We start from the raw sequence: 21,480 nt of genomic DNA, 5'->3' as shown, positions 1-21,480 counted from the left end.
ACAGCATACTCATCTACAGGCTATCTGAGAATGTGAAATACTTCGACTTCCTAGATGAAAAACTCAGCCAAGTATCTGGAGAGGAGAAAATGAAGTTGGCGTGCCAATGCCAACATGGTAGTTCACTTGAGCCAAGTTTCAGATTATTTTGAAACTTCATTTGTAACTTTCTAACATAATCCTTTAAAAATATCCTCCTTTTTCTTGAAGACAACCTTTTCTTGGAAAACTGAGAGGGAATCACACGGATAAAAAATGCTCAGAATAAGAAGCAGCACACCATGAACTCTTTCAATAGGTACAAAATATGGAAGGACCTTTTACTGGCAGACACCATTCATACTGCCTTTGCAGGGACAGTTTCACTTTTCAGATTCCCTCTCACATGAAACGTAACCATTAATCCTCAAGACAGGACCACATCCCCCCTCCCCACCACTTCCCAGCCAACTGCAACAGTAACAGAGCAGTGCAGTGCAGTGCTACAGCCCAAAAGCCTCACAGGAGGGACAAGGATGAACCACTTCCATGCTGGGGCTGGCAACCTCATTTAGAGGAGCAGCCAGAACAATTATTGTACACCCTGGAAGCCAAACCAGGTTACACATTTCTGCTTGCAGAAAATGTTAATAATGGGAAATATTATTCCAGGAAATGAGTAATTCCTTTGTAATGCAGCTGACAGCACCTACTTTTTCTCTTTTTTAAGGAAGTACATAATTTTGGACAAGACTGGAAAGTATAGTGATAATTAGGCTCTAGGGTTTCCTCTTGAAATTTCTCGCCATGTTACCATGTGAGAACGGCTGTAGACCATACCAACACTCAGCACTGGGAACCTGCAGAATTTGGGTACATATACAAAGTACACCATGCTATTACACCTGGAAAATGAAGTTCCCAGTGGCTGTTCCCAGCCATTCCCTTGGAGAACTCTTCTTTTAAAAGCCAAGGAAGGCTTGGAACTTAAAGTTTTGACAATATTTGAACAGATACAAGGCTTTTGAATGGGTGAATGGAGAAGTATAATAAAAAAAGCATTCCTCCTGAATAAGTTGCGATATACTGTTGTATCAGAAATAATACATGAGTGTGAATACAGGTATGTAGGACCAAAATTGCCCAGGTGACTTTCTCAATTTCTAGTGCTTTATGGTCTCACCGTCATGATCCTGCTATAATCATCATACTGTATGTCCATATACTACCATTATTCCTTTCACACTAGAAACCAAGAGGTGCTAGGAGTGCTGTGATTTGAGCTATAACAATGCGCTATTATTCTGCATATCTCAAGTTCTTGACTACACAGCAATAGAGGTTGTTGGTTTCCAGGGCTATTAGAGAACAATAGGAAATCACTGCTCTTTAATTTCCACTGGCATAACTAGGAAACAGACTTGCTAACGCATCAGGTGAATGTGATGTGAGGAATAGGAAGGGATAACACCTTCTAGCTTTGCAGAACCTAAACATGATTTCTGACTGGTAGATCTAGAAAAAGTATTCAATGCCTTTAATGGAAACTATAACTTATATAGCAAGTGCACTGTAAAAGAAAAATACAGTGAATTTATAATACCTACCCAAGTATGTGAGCTATACATTAGTGATCACCTTAACATTGTGATACATTGCATGTATTGTTTGTCCTCAGGGAGACAATTAAGCATTAAGACGTAGCCTCCAACTTCAGAGGCATGTTTAGCATAACTGGCATCTGTTTTACCAAAATGAGGGAACACAAAACCACAGTGGTGGCCATTTCTAGAATTAGTTGTTAGAGACAATTTTTTTCCTGTCATTAATAAGTAAACTAATTTTGTCCATTAAAAATTAGTCCAGATTTTACTTTATATTTAAAAGGGAAAGATGTTGAGGAGAATTTTCATCTCATTCATGTTTTCTGGATACTGATTGCCAGTGACTCCACCTTCATTAAAATCAATATATTTTTTTAATAGTCATTGATTCACTTGACTCACACAAATATGGACACACTTATAGCAGCAGCCCGTGATAAGGAGTCAAAGGCAAATGAAGTAGATGACTAGATTTAGGGGAAAACAGAGAATAAGAATCATACAGCAATCCTGTAAATCCTTAAAGACAGGAAAAATATTAGAAATTAGGAACTAGAAATCTATTTCTAATGAAGACAGCAGAAACAAAAAGCATCATTATAAAATGCATGGTAATTCTTTTTTTAACAAAACAAAGCAGAACAATTTTAATACATCAATTTAACACAAAATAATTTATTGGTTTCAAGTGTATTACACCTAGGTAGAAAAGGACTCGATAGGTTTTTTACCTGGGTTTTTACCTGTGGTTTCTTCATTAAATTTTTAAACATGATAAAGTGTTTAGATGAAAGAATATGTCAGAAGAATATTGTAACTTCAGATGCACATGATGTTTGATAACAGAAAAGTGACCAAACAAATATTCTCTGAAAGATGTTATTTGAATCCACATTTACAGAGAGAGGAAAGTTCTGGCTATAGCAGATCATAATGTGTAGTACAAAAGTTAATGTTAAGTAATACGGTGCCATCTTAAGGAAAAAATGGCATTTTCTTTCCTAGAACATTAATTCAATAGTGAAAAAAAGGTTCAGACACATGCAGCAAAAATTACCTGAAGCAGAAAATTTGATAAAGAGTTAATTTGAGGCAATGATTAATAAAGGCTTAAGACAAAAATTATGAATGGCATAATGAAAGCAAATTAATCTTTCCTTATACAAGGCCAAGACTATGTTAAATGATGCAGTTATTCAGACTTAAGATGTATTAAAAGCACTTATTCAATACGAAGTATTTGCTTCAAAATACTATTTATAACAAAGAAAAATGGGAAAGAGATGCAAAAGTAGAGTCCTATTTATTTAAATCTTTCCAACATTTGTGCTTATCTGCTGGTTTGTTTCACAAATAACAAAATAGACAATAGCACAACAAAATGCAAAGGTTTCATTAGCACCACATTTCAATTGTGACTGACACAACTATCACCTTCATCCCAATTTCATAATTTTGGACCTCTGAACTTTGGCTTTCATTTTTCCCAGATAGAATTATGGCATACTGCTACTGTTCTGTGCCCTGATAGATTTGTTATACATTGCAATTTAGATGGAATACAGTGGTGACACACACTTTCCAGAGAACCCAAAACAAATATTCCAAAAATAGCTAAATTAGACACTGTATGTACTCTTCAGTATGATTCTTCAGTATCATTAGTATTAAAAATAACTAGTCCTGAGAGTATTCACTAGCAGCAAAATGGCCTCCACCCCAATCCAATTCAATATTTAGGGTGACAGAAAATCTGATCCTCCGTCATCCATTCTCATAGCAGGGGAGAGATAAGGCAGTTCTCCACATCATTTTTCTGCAACACTGGAAAGATCGTAGCTACCATCTGTAAAGAATTTCTTGATGGAGTGAGCAATCTTAAGCAATGAACTATAATATCCGAATAAAGGAACACCATGTAATGGAAAAAGTACGTTTTCTAAATTTGTAAATAGAATTTACATACAGTCTTGATAAGAAAGAAATACCTTGAGAGATGATGAAGAATGGATTACAGTGTAACAATGTTTAATTAAAGACTTGTAAGCATCTTTCATTCTTGTTGAGAAAAATTCAATTAAGGAATGGATTACATGACTTCATGCTTCATTATGTAGCTAGCACCTACTATTAATTGTTTTTTCCAGTACCTTGCTCACTTTTGTTTCCAGAATGGTTAAGTTACAGTAACTTTTAATTCCTTCATTCAGTAAAAGAACTGATCTAAAGATTCTATTTAAAAAGTTTTACACAGAAAGGATAGCTTAAGTAATGTTATTGTAGGACCTCATTTGCAGTTAGAAAAACATTAGTCAGATAGCACTGGCACATCTCCCACAAGGATAAATGGCTTGTCCTGACAAAGAGCTTGCTTGCAGTGCTATAGAGGATCCAGATGTGGCATCACCCACCCCATATATTAGTGTACTCTTGGTCAAGGTATCATATGCCACATTAATGACTTGCCATGCAAGACTCCTCCCACAGCAAGGAGGTGTCCTGGTGAAGAGCAAGCCCCACTCTAGAGTTGAAGCACAGGTTGAATACACGTTTAAGAACACAACTTTGACATCCGTATTATAGGCAGAACACTGATTACCTTAGGTAGCTCTTCAATTTGATTGGCATCTAGGTAAAGCTCCTCTAATGTCCGCTCAAAGTTAAAAACCTCCTTTGGCACCTGCTGTAGGCCACAGTGAGAGTAATCTAACACTGAGACGATTTCTTCTTCACCACGAAAACACCGGCAGGGCACCAAGCGGCCGATAATTTTCCTTTTGGTTGTCATCTCCAAACAGCATACTGAAGGAAAAGGGGAAAAAACAGTTTTCTGAAACCATCAACATTTCTTTAGAATTGTTGTCAAGACTGCAGTCCTTTAATGCCATTTTTCCTACGGGATATCTGTAGTCTGCATTCTACATTTCTTACTCTATCTTTCCGCAAAATATGAAAAAGTGAGATTTGGCAGGGTAATCACAGAAAACAATCTCAACATATCACCTGGGATAGAAGAAAACATGCCAAGGCCATCTGCAACTGTTGTTTTCCTTGAAGATGAAAATTAAACACTACGCATACGAACATGTCCATCAGACAAAGTACAAAATGACAGTGTCTGTACTTTGCATTTCAGTCCCTTGCTCAGCATGGACTGTGGGTCACTGAAGTGTATCAGTCATAGTCAGTTGGTTCTGACTCTTACTGACAAACACTCAGCTGTATTATACCTGATTTCTCTGAAATCAAGTTCCTTAGCTTTCCACAGTTATTGCTGGAGTATATCCACTGTCTTTTTAATCAGGTGAATAAAGAAAAGTCATTTCAATACTAGAACAAATGTAACCCAAGCTCAGATAGTTTGTGTACCTGACATTCCTATTTCTCTTATGTAACCTCAGCCTGTTGAAAACTCAGACAAGGGACTCAGCAGAAATACCAGCAATTTTTCTGCAGTAAAATGAACATCTGGGAAATCTCACCACAGTCTGTTCCTTAACTTCTAGATGCCACAGATCTTCCTTGCATACACAGTTTGTACAAGCAACTTCAACTCAACCGTTCACACAATTGCAACTGTTCACACCACTGCATATCACTGTTTTTCAGTGGAATAAAAATACTTTAACTCACTCCTCTTGAACTGAGAGGACACTTAGTAAGCAGATTTTATACAAGTCAAGCAGCCTCTAAATCTGCCACATTTTCAGATGTTATTTTAACACGATTATAGATAAAGCAGGCTGTCCTGAAACATATTACCACAAAGCCAAGAAGTGCTAAATCTTCAACCCCCATTTTCTAAACCACTTACAAGGTTTTGAATTATACATTTATGAAAAAAAGCACAAAATTAGTCCGAGTAAAGCAAAATAAAGCCCATGAGGATTCTTTTTCACAGGATGCCAGCGAAAAAACAACTGCATATCCATGCATAATATCAGTGGAGATAATCCGTATTGCTTAAGACAATATTTATCTGAAACAGAAGATAAAAAAATAATTCAACTGTTCAGATAATGCTCCATTCATGGCTCTTCGTGACTTTTTAATCACGTAATACATTGATATTTTGTAGGTAAATAAAATACTCAAATGTTCTATTTCCTTGTTTAAATTTTATGAGCACCTAATCCTCCTCTAGCAGTACCAATGAGATAAGCACACGTAAACTGTCAGAACCAATCCCCTTTTTTCATGTTCCAAAGAAGACCGAGATGTTGAAAGAACAACAGTGAAACCTGCACATAGCTGGTTATTCACTCAGCAGGGCCAGCGACAGGCTTTCTGTTGGCTGATTCTGGCTTGAAGGGAAAGCTTAAAACAGAGAAAAGGGTACAGTAGTTTTGTAACTCAGCTTTACCAGATGCCAAGTTCATGGGTATAACATAAACTTTTTCTCTTAACTACAGTCAGCTGATGCAATGAAAACATCTGCATAATATACTGTGCATAAACTTCTGAAAATGTAAAAACAGATGAGTTATAGGTATGAAAAAAGAAGCAATTCATTTACAAAATAATAAATCGGAATATCTGAAAGTTTTATTTTAGTTCAACAGTATAGTCCACTGCAGAACACAGCTACACAGCTCAAATTTAAAGATGACATTCACCACTCAAGTTTACTCCATGAACTTCAATTAAATTCCTTATGTCAAGAGCACTAGATCCCCAGTCTGATTCCATACCCAACACTGTGGCTGGACCTGGGTTCTTGACTGACACTCAAAACTTGCAGGATAAAGAAACGTTTATTTAACATTGCCCCTAATTTTCCTCTGGAAATAAGACTTACTGCCTTTGCAACCCCAAATCTGTTGGCCAATTTCAAACACATGTGAGAAGAAATTACTTCTATAATTTTCTCAACTTCAAAAAATGTCGCATTTGTTACTTTTTATTTAAGGCAGGAAAAGTCCCAGAGCTCTACTACAAAGCAAGTCCAGTAGCAGAATGGCCCACTACACCTGCGTTCCCGGGGCGATTCACGTGTTATCTGATCTTTCCACACCTTTTTCACTGTGTCTGCTCCAACCACCATAGTCACACATCACAGGTAATCAGTTCATTTGGTCTTGTGAAGTCTGTGTTTGGATGTTGGAAGAGGCTTTAGTCATCTCTACCTTGCACCATGTTCTACCTAATTTTACGATCACCAGAAGCTGCCGCAACTGCTCAATCATAGAATCACATAATCACTAGGTTGGAAAGGACCCACTGGATCATCGAGTCCAACCATTCCTATCAATCACTAAACCATGCCCCTCAGCACCTTGTCCACCCGTGCCTTAAACACCTCCAGGGAAGGTGAATCAACCACCTCCCTGGGCAGCCTGTTCCAGTGCCCAATGACCCTTTCCATGAAAACTTTTTCCTGATGTCAAGCCTGAACCTCCCCTGGCAGAGCTTGAGGCCATTCCCTCTTGTCCTGTCCCCTGTCACTTGGGAGAAGAGGCCAGCACCCTCCTCTCTACAACCTCCTTTCAGGGAGTTGTAGAGAGCAATGAGGTCTCCCCTCAGCCTCCTCTCCTCCAGGCTAAACAACCCCAGCTCTCTCAGCCGTTCCTCGTAAGACCTGTTCTCCAGGCCCCTCACCAGCTTCGTTGCTCTTCTCTGGACTTGCTCCAGAGCCTCAACATCCTTCTTGTGGTGAGGGGCCCAGAACTGAACACAGGATTTGAGGGGTGTGGTCTCACCAGTGCCGAGTACAGAGCTGACTTCAACAAACCTTCACAGCAAGGAAACAAGGCAGCAAGAGGGAAAGGTGTCAACATCAGCAGGACTGCAGAAGGGGCCATGGGGAAAGAACGTGAAGCACGCAGCAGCAGGCAGCCACCAGCTGTGTTCCCCTGCCCAGGACACCGGCCTGGGGTGCCCTGTCATGTCACCCCTCTGAAGGAGCACCCCTGGAAATGCACCAGCAGCAGAAGCCAGCCCCAGGGAGGGCAGTGCTATCACCTCCTGACCTCCCTGTCACACCCGAATCGCCAGCACGACCACTGATGCCAACCTGCACTGTGGCTTCAGTTCCAGAGATCTTCCCCTTGAGTGCACAAGATCAAACCAGACAAAATCTGTAAAAGCACTGGGCACAGAGCATGTATTTCACATGAAAAATGAAATTAGCTATCGAGCTGCACAGCCTTTTTGTATTCAAGCATAGGAAGCGGCATTTGCAACTGCATATTTGAAACCTTGACACAATAAAAATAAATGCCCTTGGAATATCAAATTATTTGTAGCTTTTCAAGCCATTTGAAGATAATGAACAATTGAACAGTGACATGTACTTCAAAAACTACTCAGAAAAATATTCTTCCATAGGCATTACAAAGCACTTAGCTTTGCATTATTCTCCTCTCCTGTAGGCATACACATAAAACAAACCCTGCATTTCATTTTACTAGAAACCCAGAATGCTAGCACTAGAAAGTGTAAAAACACTGAAGTGGCAGAACTGTACTACACTTAGCAATTACAACAGCAAAACATTTTAAATAATTTTTTTCTTTTGCTTATGGACACAAATATTTGTATAATTGCAGTTCATAAAAATAAAAATATCTATAATTTTTTATTCACTATAATTTTTTTTAGAAATAAGAAAGAAAAAATGCAGAGGATAAAAAAACGTGATTTAATTACTTTGCCCTCCTCCGAAGCTGTTTCAATAAGAATGTGTTTCAATAAGAAGTCGGTTTTCATGTGTCCATAGTCTGCTCCATTACTTTCCCTTTGTAATTAAAGAGAAAACAAACAAAAATGCTGAACAACTGTTCCAAAGAATCCCAAGGGATTTATATTATTCTTTGCAACCTTTTCAGAAAGCACCAGTACAGAACTAGAGGACCTGTGGTATGCTTGAAAGGACTAAAATTTCATGCCCTGTGGACTAATGGTAATTAAACTCTTTATTAATTTCAGTATTATTAATTCCTATCCTGGACTAATCCCAGCTTTGGCAATTACACTTTTCGTACCTACATTTTATTCCTTCATAATTTGCATAAAGCTTCTCCTTTGTTCTGCTGGTTCCTTGCTGTAAGAGGATTGCCACATGAGATCCTTTAGAACAAAATTTAAGTCAAACAGAGTCAACAGAAAGCCAAGCTCCCAGCGCTGATTGCTGCTTTATAAAATTCCTTAATCCGTGTCAGTGGTATGGAAAGCCTTCCTAGCTCCTCACAAAAACACCAGTGCTCAGTACTTTCCCCCATTTAAACTAGAGAACAAGGATGCAATGTACACATTTTTTTTTTTCAATTTTGATGAAGGACATTTATTAACATCTTAAGTAATACATAATTCTATACAACTGCATTCATAACAAACTGTAATGTACCATTTTTCAAAAATTCAGAAAAACAAAACCACAAACACATTCTTCCCCACAAAAGCTTAAAAATGTTATCATCTGTTTTCTGAATGCTTTTTAAAAATCTATTCTTTCTTGAATCAGATTAAAGAAACTATGAAAGAAGCAAATATAAACCACAATTTATCAGCTTCATGCAAGTATCTCATTACCATTATTTGCAGTGTATAAAGAAAATCCTTAATCTAAGAAAAACAATAGTCTTATGGAAATTAATTACAATAAAATCTAATCTCTTCACAATTAATGGATCTTTTGTGCAGTAAAACTACTAATCCCTGTTTCTCAGTGTCATAAGAGAAGATGTTTTCCTTACCTATTTAAAAGGCAGGCAGAAAATATTTCTGCGCGCTTCACAAAACTGATTTGAAGATGGAATATAATAGCTCAACAAACTTCAAAACTTCACGTCTTAAAAGAACAGAAGAGGCAGCAAGTTTTTTCAAAAAAGACAGAATAATTTACTTTTTAATGTCAAAAGCTTTTTGTTCTGCAATGGGCCTATACATCATCAGATACATGTTTTTATTCCCCTCACAAAGTAATTAAAAATCTGCTTTAAAAAGCACAACAAAAATTGCCATATCTCTCTGAAAATATTTTTATCTAATCTGTTTAGTTTTATCCTAAAATATGCAAAGGATTATCTGCAGTGTGTTTTACTTTTCCATTAACAGTGTTAAAAAAACCCAGTAAGAACAAGCAGGAAGCGGCAATTATTGGCCAAGCAATTTGAAAGAGCTGAAACATAAAAACTAACTTCAAATTGCCTTTGGAATCCACACAATTTCTTGTTGATAGTGCATCTGAAATAACAATTCCCAAATACTGCATTTGAAAGATAACTACAGTTATGAAGTCAGCACTCTTGATCGTTTGCGAGCTGTGAAATTTTGAATGTATGTATTTATAAGCATGCTAAAACAACTCAAAGAATTCAAAAACCAAACACCAGGGTAGAAAACATTGGTAAGACTACCCAAAAAAGCTTTGTGATTCATAGTTTCTACCTGACTCAGTGACACCCAATAGGCAGCAAGTGCTGTAGGACCAGCCTGTGCTGCCTAACGGGCATCAAACACCAACTTGTTCACACTCCTGAAGTTTCATTCAGAAAACTGAAAGAAACTGCAATGTTTAAAAGGTCTGGTACTGCTAGAAAGTTACTGAGAAATCCTGAAAATAATGACCTTAAGAGTAGGAGTGGAAGCATTACAAAGCTGAAATAAGCAATAATGGTAACGTTTGCCAGAGGGTTCAGAAAATACTAATTATACTCAAAGCAGCAGAGAATTTGCTTCACTGATTTCTTTGTTATACATCACAGATAAGTAATGATTTTCCTGGGTTTTTTTTTCTTTCTCTTATCAGCATAATCAACAACATTAATATGCTAATATGTTAGCTCTTTCAGTGAGTTATACTATCAGGCTTAGCAATCACAAATATATCAATCAGTTTCCAGCATCCCCTTCTAGTTCACCTAGAGGTCTTCCCTCACACCAGAAGTGATGCAGGTGGAGAGTGGTTCTTTGAGATATCCAGGCAGTCAAGCCCCAGAATCCTATTCCACTTGGAGTCTCTGAGGCGGATCCCCTCAACCCAACCCATGGCCCAGCCAGCCCACTCATCCCCTACACCTCCCTGTGCTGCCAACCACCTCTCTCAGGCACAGTGCTAACCTGATCACAAGAAGAGGCTGGAGACCAAACTCTCCAGCTACAATTTCTTCTCCAGACTTCAAACCTTTCTTTTAGCCTCATCTTGTTGACAGTAGTAACATGTTTTTATTAAAATCACGCAAAACATTTATACTGTGAAATAGAAGTCTTTTCGGGAGTAGGTAGCATGACTTTTGCCTCTGTAAGAGCTGAAGATACAGAAGGTTCACCACCTCTGACCATAGAATCATAGATTCAAAGAATAATAGAATGGTTTAGGTTGGAAGGGACCTCAAAGATCCTAAAATTCCAACCTCCCGGCCATGGGCTGAGCCACCTTCCACTGGATCAGGTTGCTCAAAGCCTCATCCAGTCTGGCCTTGAACACCTCCAAGGATGGGACATCCACAACTTCTCTGGGCAACCTGTGCCTGTGCCTCACCACTCTCACATTAAGAAATTTCTTCCTAATAGCTAAGCTAAATCTCCTCTCTTTCAGCTTAAAGCAGTTACCACTTGTCCTATCACTGCACTCTCTGATAAAGAGCCCCATCTTTCCTATAGGCCCCCTTTAAGTATTGGAAGGCTGTTCTAAGGTCTCCCTGGGAAGGCATGGGGAATTTTCTTGTTCATTCCAATGGGTCAGAATTTCATATCACATTTTGTCTGTTGAAACAGATTAAATAATGGGGACTTCAAACAGGAAATCAAGCAAAGCTTAGCATATGGCTGTACTTAAGAAAAACAACTGCAAAACAAGCCTCAAATTTCCTTCAGCCAAAACGCTTTTTCTCACTGATATTCTCCTACCACTGGCCAGACATCAACCTTTGTTTTCTTTCTTCTCTTTTAATTAATGATGTGTTCTGTTCAGATGAGTTACCTTGTGTCCATATTCAGACTGGGTCAGTGAAATATTCAGGGAACTTCAAAGATTTCAGAGTCAACTTAATTTTCAGTACAACTTTTCAATTAGAAATACAGCACTATTAATAATTCAGATATATTTTTTAAAATGTACAAAGCTACATGCATATACAAGCTGTACCCTCTTCATGCAGCTTTTAATGTTTAAATATGCTGCTCACCCTTCTATATTATCTACAACTTTGCAGGCATCATCTTAGCATTGTCTTGTATGAAACTCTGTATGAGTTGTTACTCATTTATTCCTTTCCTTAGTCAGTTGTGTAACTCTTACTGCCTCCATTTTTTAGTTTTGATTATAGTCACGACTTTGTGTTTATAACCATAATACCACACTCGTGACATAGTATTATTATTATGTAAGCTCTTAAATCAGTAGTGACTGCTGCTTTTCATATTCTCACAGTTTTCCAGTTCAACAAGAAGTTCTGATGAAATGTAATCTGCTTATTCTTTGCCTGAAAATAAGCATCCCTCTTCCTTGAAATTGTACGTCACCTATAAAATCTGGGGTTTTTCTCCCCTTAAGATATCAAAATGGGAAGGTGTATTAATGCCTTTGTGTTAAGCATTATGATACTTCACCGGAAACAAGTACACTACTTCGCTTATCCGTGTTTAGGAAAAATTAACTTACATTGCAAGAGATAGAAGGAAGGACTAGAACAAACATGCATGACAGCAAGAAACAGGCAGTCCATCCACGTCTCCCGCTGTCAAGGGGCAGCGAGAAGCACTGGAACAAGGGTGGCAGGAGCCACCCCCATTGCTGCAGCCCAGAGCACTTCTGGTTATCAAACCCCTCGCTGGGTCCTGACTGCTCCTGTACACCTGCTGCTCAAGTTGGGGGGTTCGCAAGCGATGCACCATAGACACGCCAGTCCTATTCAGCCTCCCTTATGGATGGACACAGCGCTGTCCCTGTACACTCCAGCAAAGGAGAGCCACACACCTAAGGAAGATGCTGGCACAAGAGCAAGTATGCTTGATTGGTCTTGAGAGCTGGAGACCAGAACACTTTTGAGAATCAAAAGCAATGAGTCTTTTGCTATCCTACTTTCAGTGAAAGTACAAGGTAAAAGCCCCCGGGTACCTCTAAACCAAGACCAATTCATCCCTAACTGTATCTATCCATATGACACCTGCATGTCAGTGTATGACACAAATGTCTGGTGAATGGGATTGGACTTTGTGGTGGTGGAGTCACAGTCATGTTTACTTTTATCCATACATACAGACAAGCATGTGTTCCAGAGGCAGGGCAGGGAATGTGTGTGAGCAGCTTTGTCATGTCACACACAGCCAAGACCTGGCTGGCCAGCCACCTTCCATGTCATGATCAAAACCATCCACCAGCTGAGGCTTCAAATCTATCTTTGCTCTTTGTTACTTTTGAGCTGCTAAAGAAAATGAGATGGGACTCTATGGATGACCCTCTTCCCAACATTTTTGCTAAAGTAAATGCAATTGCAAACTGAAAGCATCTTTCCATGCAGGGAAAGAAAATAAAAAGGAAAAAAAGGCAATGTAGTGTCTCTATTTGAATAAATCAATGCTAAGACCTATGCAGGAAAGGAAGGTAAACAGGGCAATATTAGAAGACTTAGAGGAGGAAATAGTTGCAAGTAAGGCTCTGCAGAACCACTATGTAATTTCAAACAGAAGCTCCACTCTGCAGCCCTTTGGCTTTGATCATGACTGGCCAGAGAAAATACAGGTTCACAAGAACAATGTAAAACTTCAGTCTTCTAATTAGAACCTGATTTTTTTGCAAGGTTTCAATGGGTATATTTTTAAATGGAGAAAGCACACTGCTTAGTTTGAACAGGACTCTTTCCTTTCCAACTTATCTTCTCCATTGGAAGTCACTACATACTTTTGCTAGCTACAGTTTTACATATCGTGCTTAGAAGCAAGAAGTGTATTCTACAGAAAGTTCACATTTGAGCCAGGTGAAGGAATAAGGCAGGATGCTTTTATGTTCTAATTGGTAATTCAAATTTAGGAATTTAAATATTCGGTTTATATAAGCCATTTGTAATGGTTTTCATTAATCTTCCTCAAAAGATAACAAAACTATAGTTCTAAAGGCAAAGTCACAATAGCAGAATTATTAGAATGCTTCCAAAGGGGAATTTATCTTATCAAAAAGAAGGGTGTGAAATATTATCTGAATAGTTTTCTTGCACAGAAATACCATGATAACCAGCATATCTTGCCCAGAAATACTGTTCAATGCATAGTAATTGAGTTCTCTTCATTATATCTCCATTATAATATTCTGCATTCAAGTTCATATTTAGATTTTGCTAATCCTAAAATAAAACAACCAAGCATGAATAATCAAATTCCAACTTTACCTTTTGTCTCCTGAGAATATTGCTCACAGAAAGCTGCATACAATTATCAGAATGGCAATTTTCTCTATCTTTGCTACAAGACCTGGGATGTCACTTATGACTGTACCATCATCTCAGTAAACGTTTTCACCATTTTACCATTCTGAATAAATGTTTTTCAGATGATCTTAACCACAGACAACTATGATTCCAAAACCCAAGACTGCTTAGTGACAGCAGAAAAAGTTGCAGTGTGTTGGGTTTTTAAAAAACCTATATCCTATTCTCACTACAGACAGCTTGTGCATAACCAACCTTATGGAAAAATCCAGGTTTATTCAGCTTCTTTTCATATAAGAAGTGTCAGAATTTCAATAATCCATTGCATATTAGTATCATGTGCCGAAACAAATTATACTCTTAATTGCTAGAAATTAGAATGAGTTTGATGGCCCACCCTACAGACATTTAAGTAGGAGAGAGTCTCAGTAAAGTAAGATAAGAAATAGCCTTCTTTGGAAAGTGTGCTTTTCTGAAAACTGGGAAATTTACATTTCAACTTATATCTTTGATGTGTTTCAGCTTCTACTTGAAATAATCCTTCATTTTAAAAGATCATCTGGTATGAAATTCAGGATGAGATACGCTTTATTTCTTTCCTTATGGTGTAATGGATTTTGCTACCTATACGATGGCTAGAACTGCTATCCAAAGGAACAGTATAGAAAACATAATTTACCTGCTAAATACATCAACTAAACAAATTGGTATTTAAGTATGAGCTATATAACTTTCATTAAGCCAGGGTTTCTTCCTCATAGAGGAAAAGGATCATACAGAATACCCAATTGCTTTTCAGCGGTTTACATCACAATCCATCTGCATTATTCCTGACAAATTAATCAGCTTAGCAGGATCTTACTACGGGAAAACTGTATGCATTTTGCTGAGTTTGCAGAATGAAAGTTGCAGGGATGATAATGTGCAACTACAAACTCCAGCTAGAAAAGAAAGTTTTTAATTAAAGTGACAACTATGGCTTACAATGAAACCTGAGCTTCTTACAGTGGCAGATAGTAATGGTTGGACTTGATGATGCAAGAAGTCTTTTCCAACCTGGTGATCCTATGATTCCACAGAACCCAGGCAGAGATGTGCTGGGACAAAGAACCTTCCTCTTCCTTGTTATTACTGCTTCCTTGCTCCTCATGGGTTTGGTACAGTCACACTGGAGTACATATTACTTAAGTCCAAAACAGAAGGAGATTAAGTTTATTTTCAACATGTCATAACACCACTTATTCAGACATCTGTGTCTCCAAGATCCAGTTACATTTGAAATACATATAACAAACTGTCTAGAAAATGCATGTCGCTCACTTGCCATGGTAAATGGTTGCATCCAGACACTAAAGTTTTCCAAAACCCTTTTCCTTTTAGAAAAATTAGAAATCTATTACTCATAAAACATTACAGTTCTGGTTCCATGAGAGTTTTTTGCTAATCTTCTCCACCACTGAAACTTCACCTTGAGACAGTTTCTGTCCCTTACTGTCATTACTGTGAGTATTCCTACTATTCCTTGGATTTTTCATGAGGTCTAGCGTAGCCCACAGCCTGCAGGACTGCAGGACGCAGACTACATCCTACTTCACCACCCAAGTGAAATCTGCTTGTGCACTACTCCACTCCTTATTTGCAGCTTCTTTGCTTCTATCAAAAGCAATCCAGGCCACAAATGCCACACGAGCTGAGCAATTTGACACTGCCACAGTGATGTGGATCCCTTCACTTAACCAGTCCTTAATGGCTATTACAGTGACCAGTTCAGCATGCACTCTGTGCCACATTACAGCACTGGCAGGTGGCTCTGGGCCTCTCCCTTTCTACTCGTGATGCTCCCAGCCACCTCCTCTTGACCTTCTATTAAACTGTTCCTCTTTGAACAGCCCTGTACTTAATGCATTTTTTTCCTATGATCCTCCACATTATTGACAAGTATAGTCCATGCAAAACCTTTTCTGATCCCTGATTGTTTTCCTCACCACACTCTCCTTCTACAGAAAGTGTTCTGACTTCACCTCACCATTACCTAGTTCAGCTCCTCTGTTTTCCAAGTTACTGAAATGTTAGAAGTTTTGCTTCTTCTCTGATCTCAGTTGCTTCTCTTTTCTCTCAGCATCTCCTGGTATCCTACTAGATTTTGCATGACCTATTCTCCAGCAGTTATCTATCCTCTTTAGCCTTTTCTGGTCTTTCAGTCATTCACCAGCAATAACTTTATCATTCTTCCTGATTTTAATGCAGTTCTGGATTCACTCTCCTTCATACACTCCCTTTTGTCCTTCACAGCCTAACCCCAGCTCTTACCTCCAAGTCCCCTTTTCTGGTTCACACCCTCTTTCCTTCTCCTCCTCAGCTCCCCGTGTCTGGCTTTTAAGTTATGCACTACTACAACTATTTCCAATAATCAGGCTGGCTTTCTTTACTGCACAATTATTCGCTCTTTTGTGAGCTCCTACACAAACCTTCAAATTCTCCAATGAATTCCTTAGTTCTTACCATTGTTCACTTGCGACTAAAAACTTCCCCTTACCCCCACTTACTCTCCCTTCTCTCTACAGAAGATCTTAAATTTTGCCAGGAAAAATATAGAGCCTTTTATTGCCCATCAGTTCATTTTTCTTCTGTTATTCTATCCTCCTTCGTGTCTACTGATGCTTCCATTTGTTTCACCATGCCCATTAATGCTGTGCATCCAGGCTGTAATATGTTTGCATATGTGTTCCTAAGTCAGATTATCAAAATGAAAAAGCCTGTATCTATATACCAAAACATCAGCAGAAGCAAAATCTTAAAAACATAATTCCCACAAGTACCCATGAAAATTGGTTGCTTGAATATGAAAATGTAATTTCACATCTAAACAGACATTCATCCCTATAAATACCTCACTACCCACAAATGCTTGAGTAAATCTTCTCTGTATTTCAATGTCTATAGTAGCTGCCATGTTTCTATCTTGCATAGTTTTAGACAGAATCAATTAATAAAATCTAAATTTTGCCCTTTCTCCCCAACTCCAACTGGTCCCATCGCCAGCCTTGAGCTGTGAAGCATTAAGCGCACAGATGCTCTTGATTAAAACCTTCCAGAACTCCAGGGGATTACGTATTTCACCTTCAGAGTTTAAAATATATTTATACTAGAAAAAAAGTTCTCTTCATTAAAGACTATATTATATAATTGCAGAAATCTGAATCTTTTACGTGTATTCATGGAAAAGACGTGCACAGTGTATTCTTTTTCTGTCCAACCACACTGACTTCTCCTTAAAATCTTGCAAAGCTGAAGCTCTATGGCACCAGGCAATCTCAGGAAGCTGCTCTAAAGGTAGGCATAACAAGAAATATAAGAGAAGAAAAGATGTAAACCAAAGGAAAAATAATATATCTCTCGTAGAAAATATTAGTTATGCCATGGGAAACGAGCCTCACTCTTCCTGATCTTTCATGAGAACGTATCACAGTTTATTAAACACATGCAAAGAATATTGAAGGTACAGAAAGGACACTACTAGTAACTGGTAGAGAGATTTCTAACAACTAATGGTTGCCTGCACAGCCATTGGAGATCACAAGAATGATCTTTCTGGTAACATTATCATCATGTAATGTAGTACTGGTAAACGGTTTCTTAAAATTCAATTTCACTTCCCTATGGAAATCTGTGGGTGGCAAATTCTCACTTTCTTTCAGTAGCCCATCTCTTAACCCTTAAATAAATTCTGGAGTTTTCTCTGTTTGTGGTTTGAACTTGTTTTGCCAGTGCCAGTTGCCCAGTCATCCCGAGATGAATTCAGAACAGCCTCACTCTCTGAAATGCACTAAACTTCTTCGTTGGGGAGGATGGAGGGGAGAGCCTTTCTCTGATGATACTGCAGTTCCCAAACCTCTGCAGAACCAGCGCAACCAGCCCAGCCTGCAGGGCTGCCCACTTTAGCACCAGAGCAGAGCTGCAAAACCGCTGCAAGCCGCTTGCTTTGCCTGGCTCAGGATGGACCTCTGTGGAAAGGCTGAGGATAACTGCCTTTCCCATAAGAAAACAGCAGATTTAAGGGCAATCTCTTTTACAACTAAATGATTGTGACAAAGGGCGATGACTTTATAAATCGGAAAAAACCCCAAAAACCTACCAGGCCTTTTTTGCTTCAAATGTTCCCAAAGAATGAGAAACAAGGCCCTTGATTGCCTGACACAAACAAAGCTTCTGTTTTTAAAAATAATTTTTTTAAAAAAAATAATCCATTCAACAGTTTGTGGATGTAAACTCTGTATCTAAGTCCAGGGAGTCTTATCAGCTCTGATCAGTCAGTCTCAAAACGCTGAAGGTAATGGTAAGTCTAACATTTGAGATACTAGAGAAGTTTATTACACAGTAGAGATAATAAATATGTTTAGTGGAATGATGGGAAACAAATATTTCTATTTGGTTTGTTCCATCCTTCTAAAGAGCCACTAAAACCGCTCCCAGAGAGAAGGCCAGCTGTACTGTAAGGGACTAATGGTTAACCAGTAACACTGAAAAACAAAGAAGAGAAAGGCAGATTCCAAAACACTGCTTCAGTGTTTGTAGGAGGGGTATAAACTGTTGGTATATATTCCCTGCTGGTTAATTTTCTAGCTCATGCCTATTCTCTCTAGTCTTTCAATGCATAAATCAATAGTACTCAGTCATTTTCTGATCGTTTTTTACAGAATATGTAACTTTCGTTACCATTACAGCCACTGGTGAATGAGAACTACCATCCATGCAAAATCTGCATGCTGATAACATGCCTGTAGACACCAGCCAACACTGAAAAGCAGATGCACCCCACCTCCTCTCTGGCCACGTGTATGTTCAGGGGCTGGAACATAATAGTCCTTTAGGCTCCTTCTTGGTCAATGCCACAAAGAGAACACCTTAGTGTGTGGATTTACTCCACCCCAACTAAAGAGTCTGAAATGGAATAGATGAATAACCCAGGCCATTCGAAAAAGGGCATTTGAAAAGAACTGAATTTCTAAAGGTTTTCATCAGCAGAGGGCTCTAGAACTACATTCTTTCAAGTATCATGTTCCCTCCCATGATTAATCTGTCCCAGTTTTTTTTAGTCAATTAACATGCTGTTCTTATGGTACAAATGTTCTCTAAAAAAATTCTCACAGCTGAGCTGTCAAACAGTGAAATTCAGTACATTGGAATGTCAGGTTTTTAACAAAGTCCTGGAGTTTGTAAAGTATAATCAGAACTTTAATGTTCAATTATACAATCCTAGCGATGACTTTCTGAGGAGAATTTTATCCCTTTCATTGTAAACTCAGATCATCAATCAGAAACTGTACCAAACTCTTCCACTCCAGAAATAGAAGGGCTTGATTCTTCATAAAGGGCTTTGGAAGCTTGGGAAGGGTCAAGAACTTTGGCGTGTTCTTTGCGTTTAGCAACAATGTTTTTCTCTGGGGGTCTTTTTTTGTGGTTTTTTTTGTAGTATTCTCCTTGCTTATGCATGCTTTTATCTTGTGGTCGTAACCTAACTGCTCGCTCTTACAAACAGCAAATCTTTTCTTATTTCAGCTTAGTTTAGGAAACATTCTTCAAGGGCTAAAACACCTCCTCTGAGCAAGTACAACAAATGCTAGAAGTCCAACGTAATTTCTTAAAGCCTGAAATAAGATTAAAGAAACATGGACAAAGAACTAAGAAGTGTTTTAGCATCCACCCACCTGCTAAATTAAGCCTTGGCTTTATATAAATGCTGATAGGTTTTTGGCAGCAACTTATAAATAGACGTACAACTTCCATTGTACAATCTGCCCTGGTGAAGACTAAAAAGGAGCGCAAGCCTGGCCTACCAGAACGTTGTGGTAAGCTAGGGAGAACTGCAATACATAATTTCACATCCTTGACTGATTTATTTTAATGGACACACCTTCTCTACCAGGTATCAAGTATTATAGTCATTTGGACAACTACAAGCCAAAGCAAAAATGCCATTGAAGTAGGTACTAAGCTAATGCCAAATAAAACTGAAACAATATACCTAGATCTGATGGAATTACAGCTATGTGATAAAATTCATATCGGTATTTGTAAGGGTGTTAAAATATAATCTTTATCCCGTTTTAATATGTTCGGGTTAATTCTTACAGAAGCTGTCAAAAATTTCATCTGCTTCAGAATACAGCTCTCAAGTAGATGCATTTTATAAAGACTTAATTAGTTTTCTGAGCTGCATCAATGTTGTATTTGATGGATCTTTTTCCATAATCAAAGAGAATCCCTGTTTTGTCACACTTGCAATGCAAGCAAAAGACTCAAGGATTTTCCTGAAGGTTTTATAAATTTATCTAAGTAGTTTGTGATTTTATCGGTTTATTCCAAATTACATTATTGCAGCAACATTTCTACTAATAATTATGAAAATAATGTATCAATATCTCTCTATATTAAATCTCTCCACATTAGCAGCACAGCAGAACACAGTCCGTAATACCTCCTCAAGTGTTCTTTTCCATTTGACATTTTTCTCTTGCTACTGCCTTACTCATCAAAACACTTTAACATTAATTTATACTGAAAAAATTATAACATATTTGTAATTTAACAGTTGAAAGATGCTTTATCATTTTCCAGTCTCTATCTATATGGATTCTCTTTGTGAGACCCAGAGAAGGCAATGGAAAGGGCTGGATATTCATGCTGAAAAATAATACAAAACAAAAAACCCAAGCACTGCATTATGTACAATGAAGTCCTTGGTTCTAGATGATTATCAAACAATACTGCACATACAGAAAATAAATCAGAAATCATGCATTTACTAATGTACAATAGGTAGTCAGCTCTTCTAACTTGGAGATGATTCTGCTAACATCTAATTATATACATTCTTACTTTTGAACTCTACAACAGCAAAATAGAAATTCAATCCTTCCATAGCCTAAAAAGGGAAAAAAACCACCCAACCAGGACTTTATTTAAGAGAAACAAAATAATTTTTATAATAATCTAGTTATTTAATTCCATCTATTGAATCATAAGCAATGCTATCTTTAAAGCACCACCAGAAGACATGAAAGAATGTGACAACAACAACAGAGTTGTTATTCCTCATGGCTTGAGTGGCTACACACATAAAGAATGGTATTTACCAGCAACGGCTGCAAGGACTTCCAATATACAGTATTTCCAACACGCAGCTATATTGGTTTTGACAGTTTCACACAGCGTTGTCAAGCAAGGCAAGGGACTTGCAGAAAACTTCTGCAGAAGGCATTGCAAAAAAACCAGGAAAAAGTCCTGAGGAACAATTCTCAGGCTTAAGCTTCAGTCAGTTGCTCAGTCTCAGCTTTCTGGTGAGATTCACTGATGTGAAGGTATACAACTGCAAACTGGAAGAGAGAATAAGAATACCACTGGGCTCAGACTGTCAGCTGGCTGTTGGGGAAAAAAAATACACTGATCTAAAATGAGGAGAGGCAAGATGCTGGCTGCCAGAACAAGATCAGGACACTATCCATTATTTTAGTGGGCAGAAAAATAAAGAG

The 21,480-nt window shown here is 38.2% G+C and overlaps 1 protein-coding gene across 5 annotated transcripts in view; it reads right to left on the bottom strand.

Annotated features, from left to right (window-relative positions):
- LOC138723162 (leucine-rich repeat-containing protein 7-like) overlaps positions 1 to 21,480 on the bottom strand; it is a 175,350-nt gene that overhangs the window by 97,283 nt on the left and 56,587 nt on the right. For all 5 annotated transcript variants that reach the window (XM_069862062.1, XM_069862063.1, XM_069862060.1 and 2 more), the window contains exon 2: positions 4,183 to 4,385. In XM_069862062.1, the coding sequence (XP_069718163.1) occupies positions 4,183 to 4,385 (203 nt within the window). The remainder of the gene's footprint in view (positions 1 to 4,182; positions 4,386 to 21,480) is intronic.

The sequence above is a fragment of the Phaenicophaeus curvirostris genome, chromosome 8, assembly GCF_032191515.1.
Source record: "Phaenicophaeus curvirostris isolate KB17595 chromosome 8, BPBGC_Pcur_1.0, whole genome shotgun sequence".
Lineage (NCBI taxonomy): Eukaryota > Metazoa > Chordata > Aves > Cuculiformes > Cuculidae > Phaenicophaeus > Phaenicophaeus curvirostris.
This window is presented reverse-complemented; position numbering and strand designations above follow the sequence as displayed.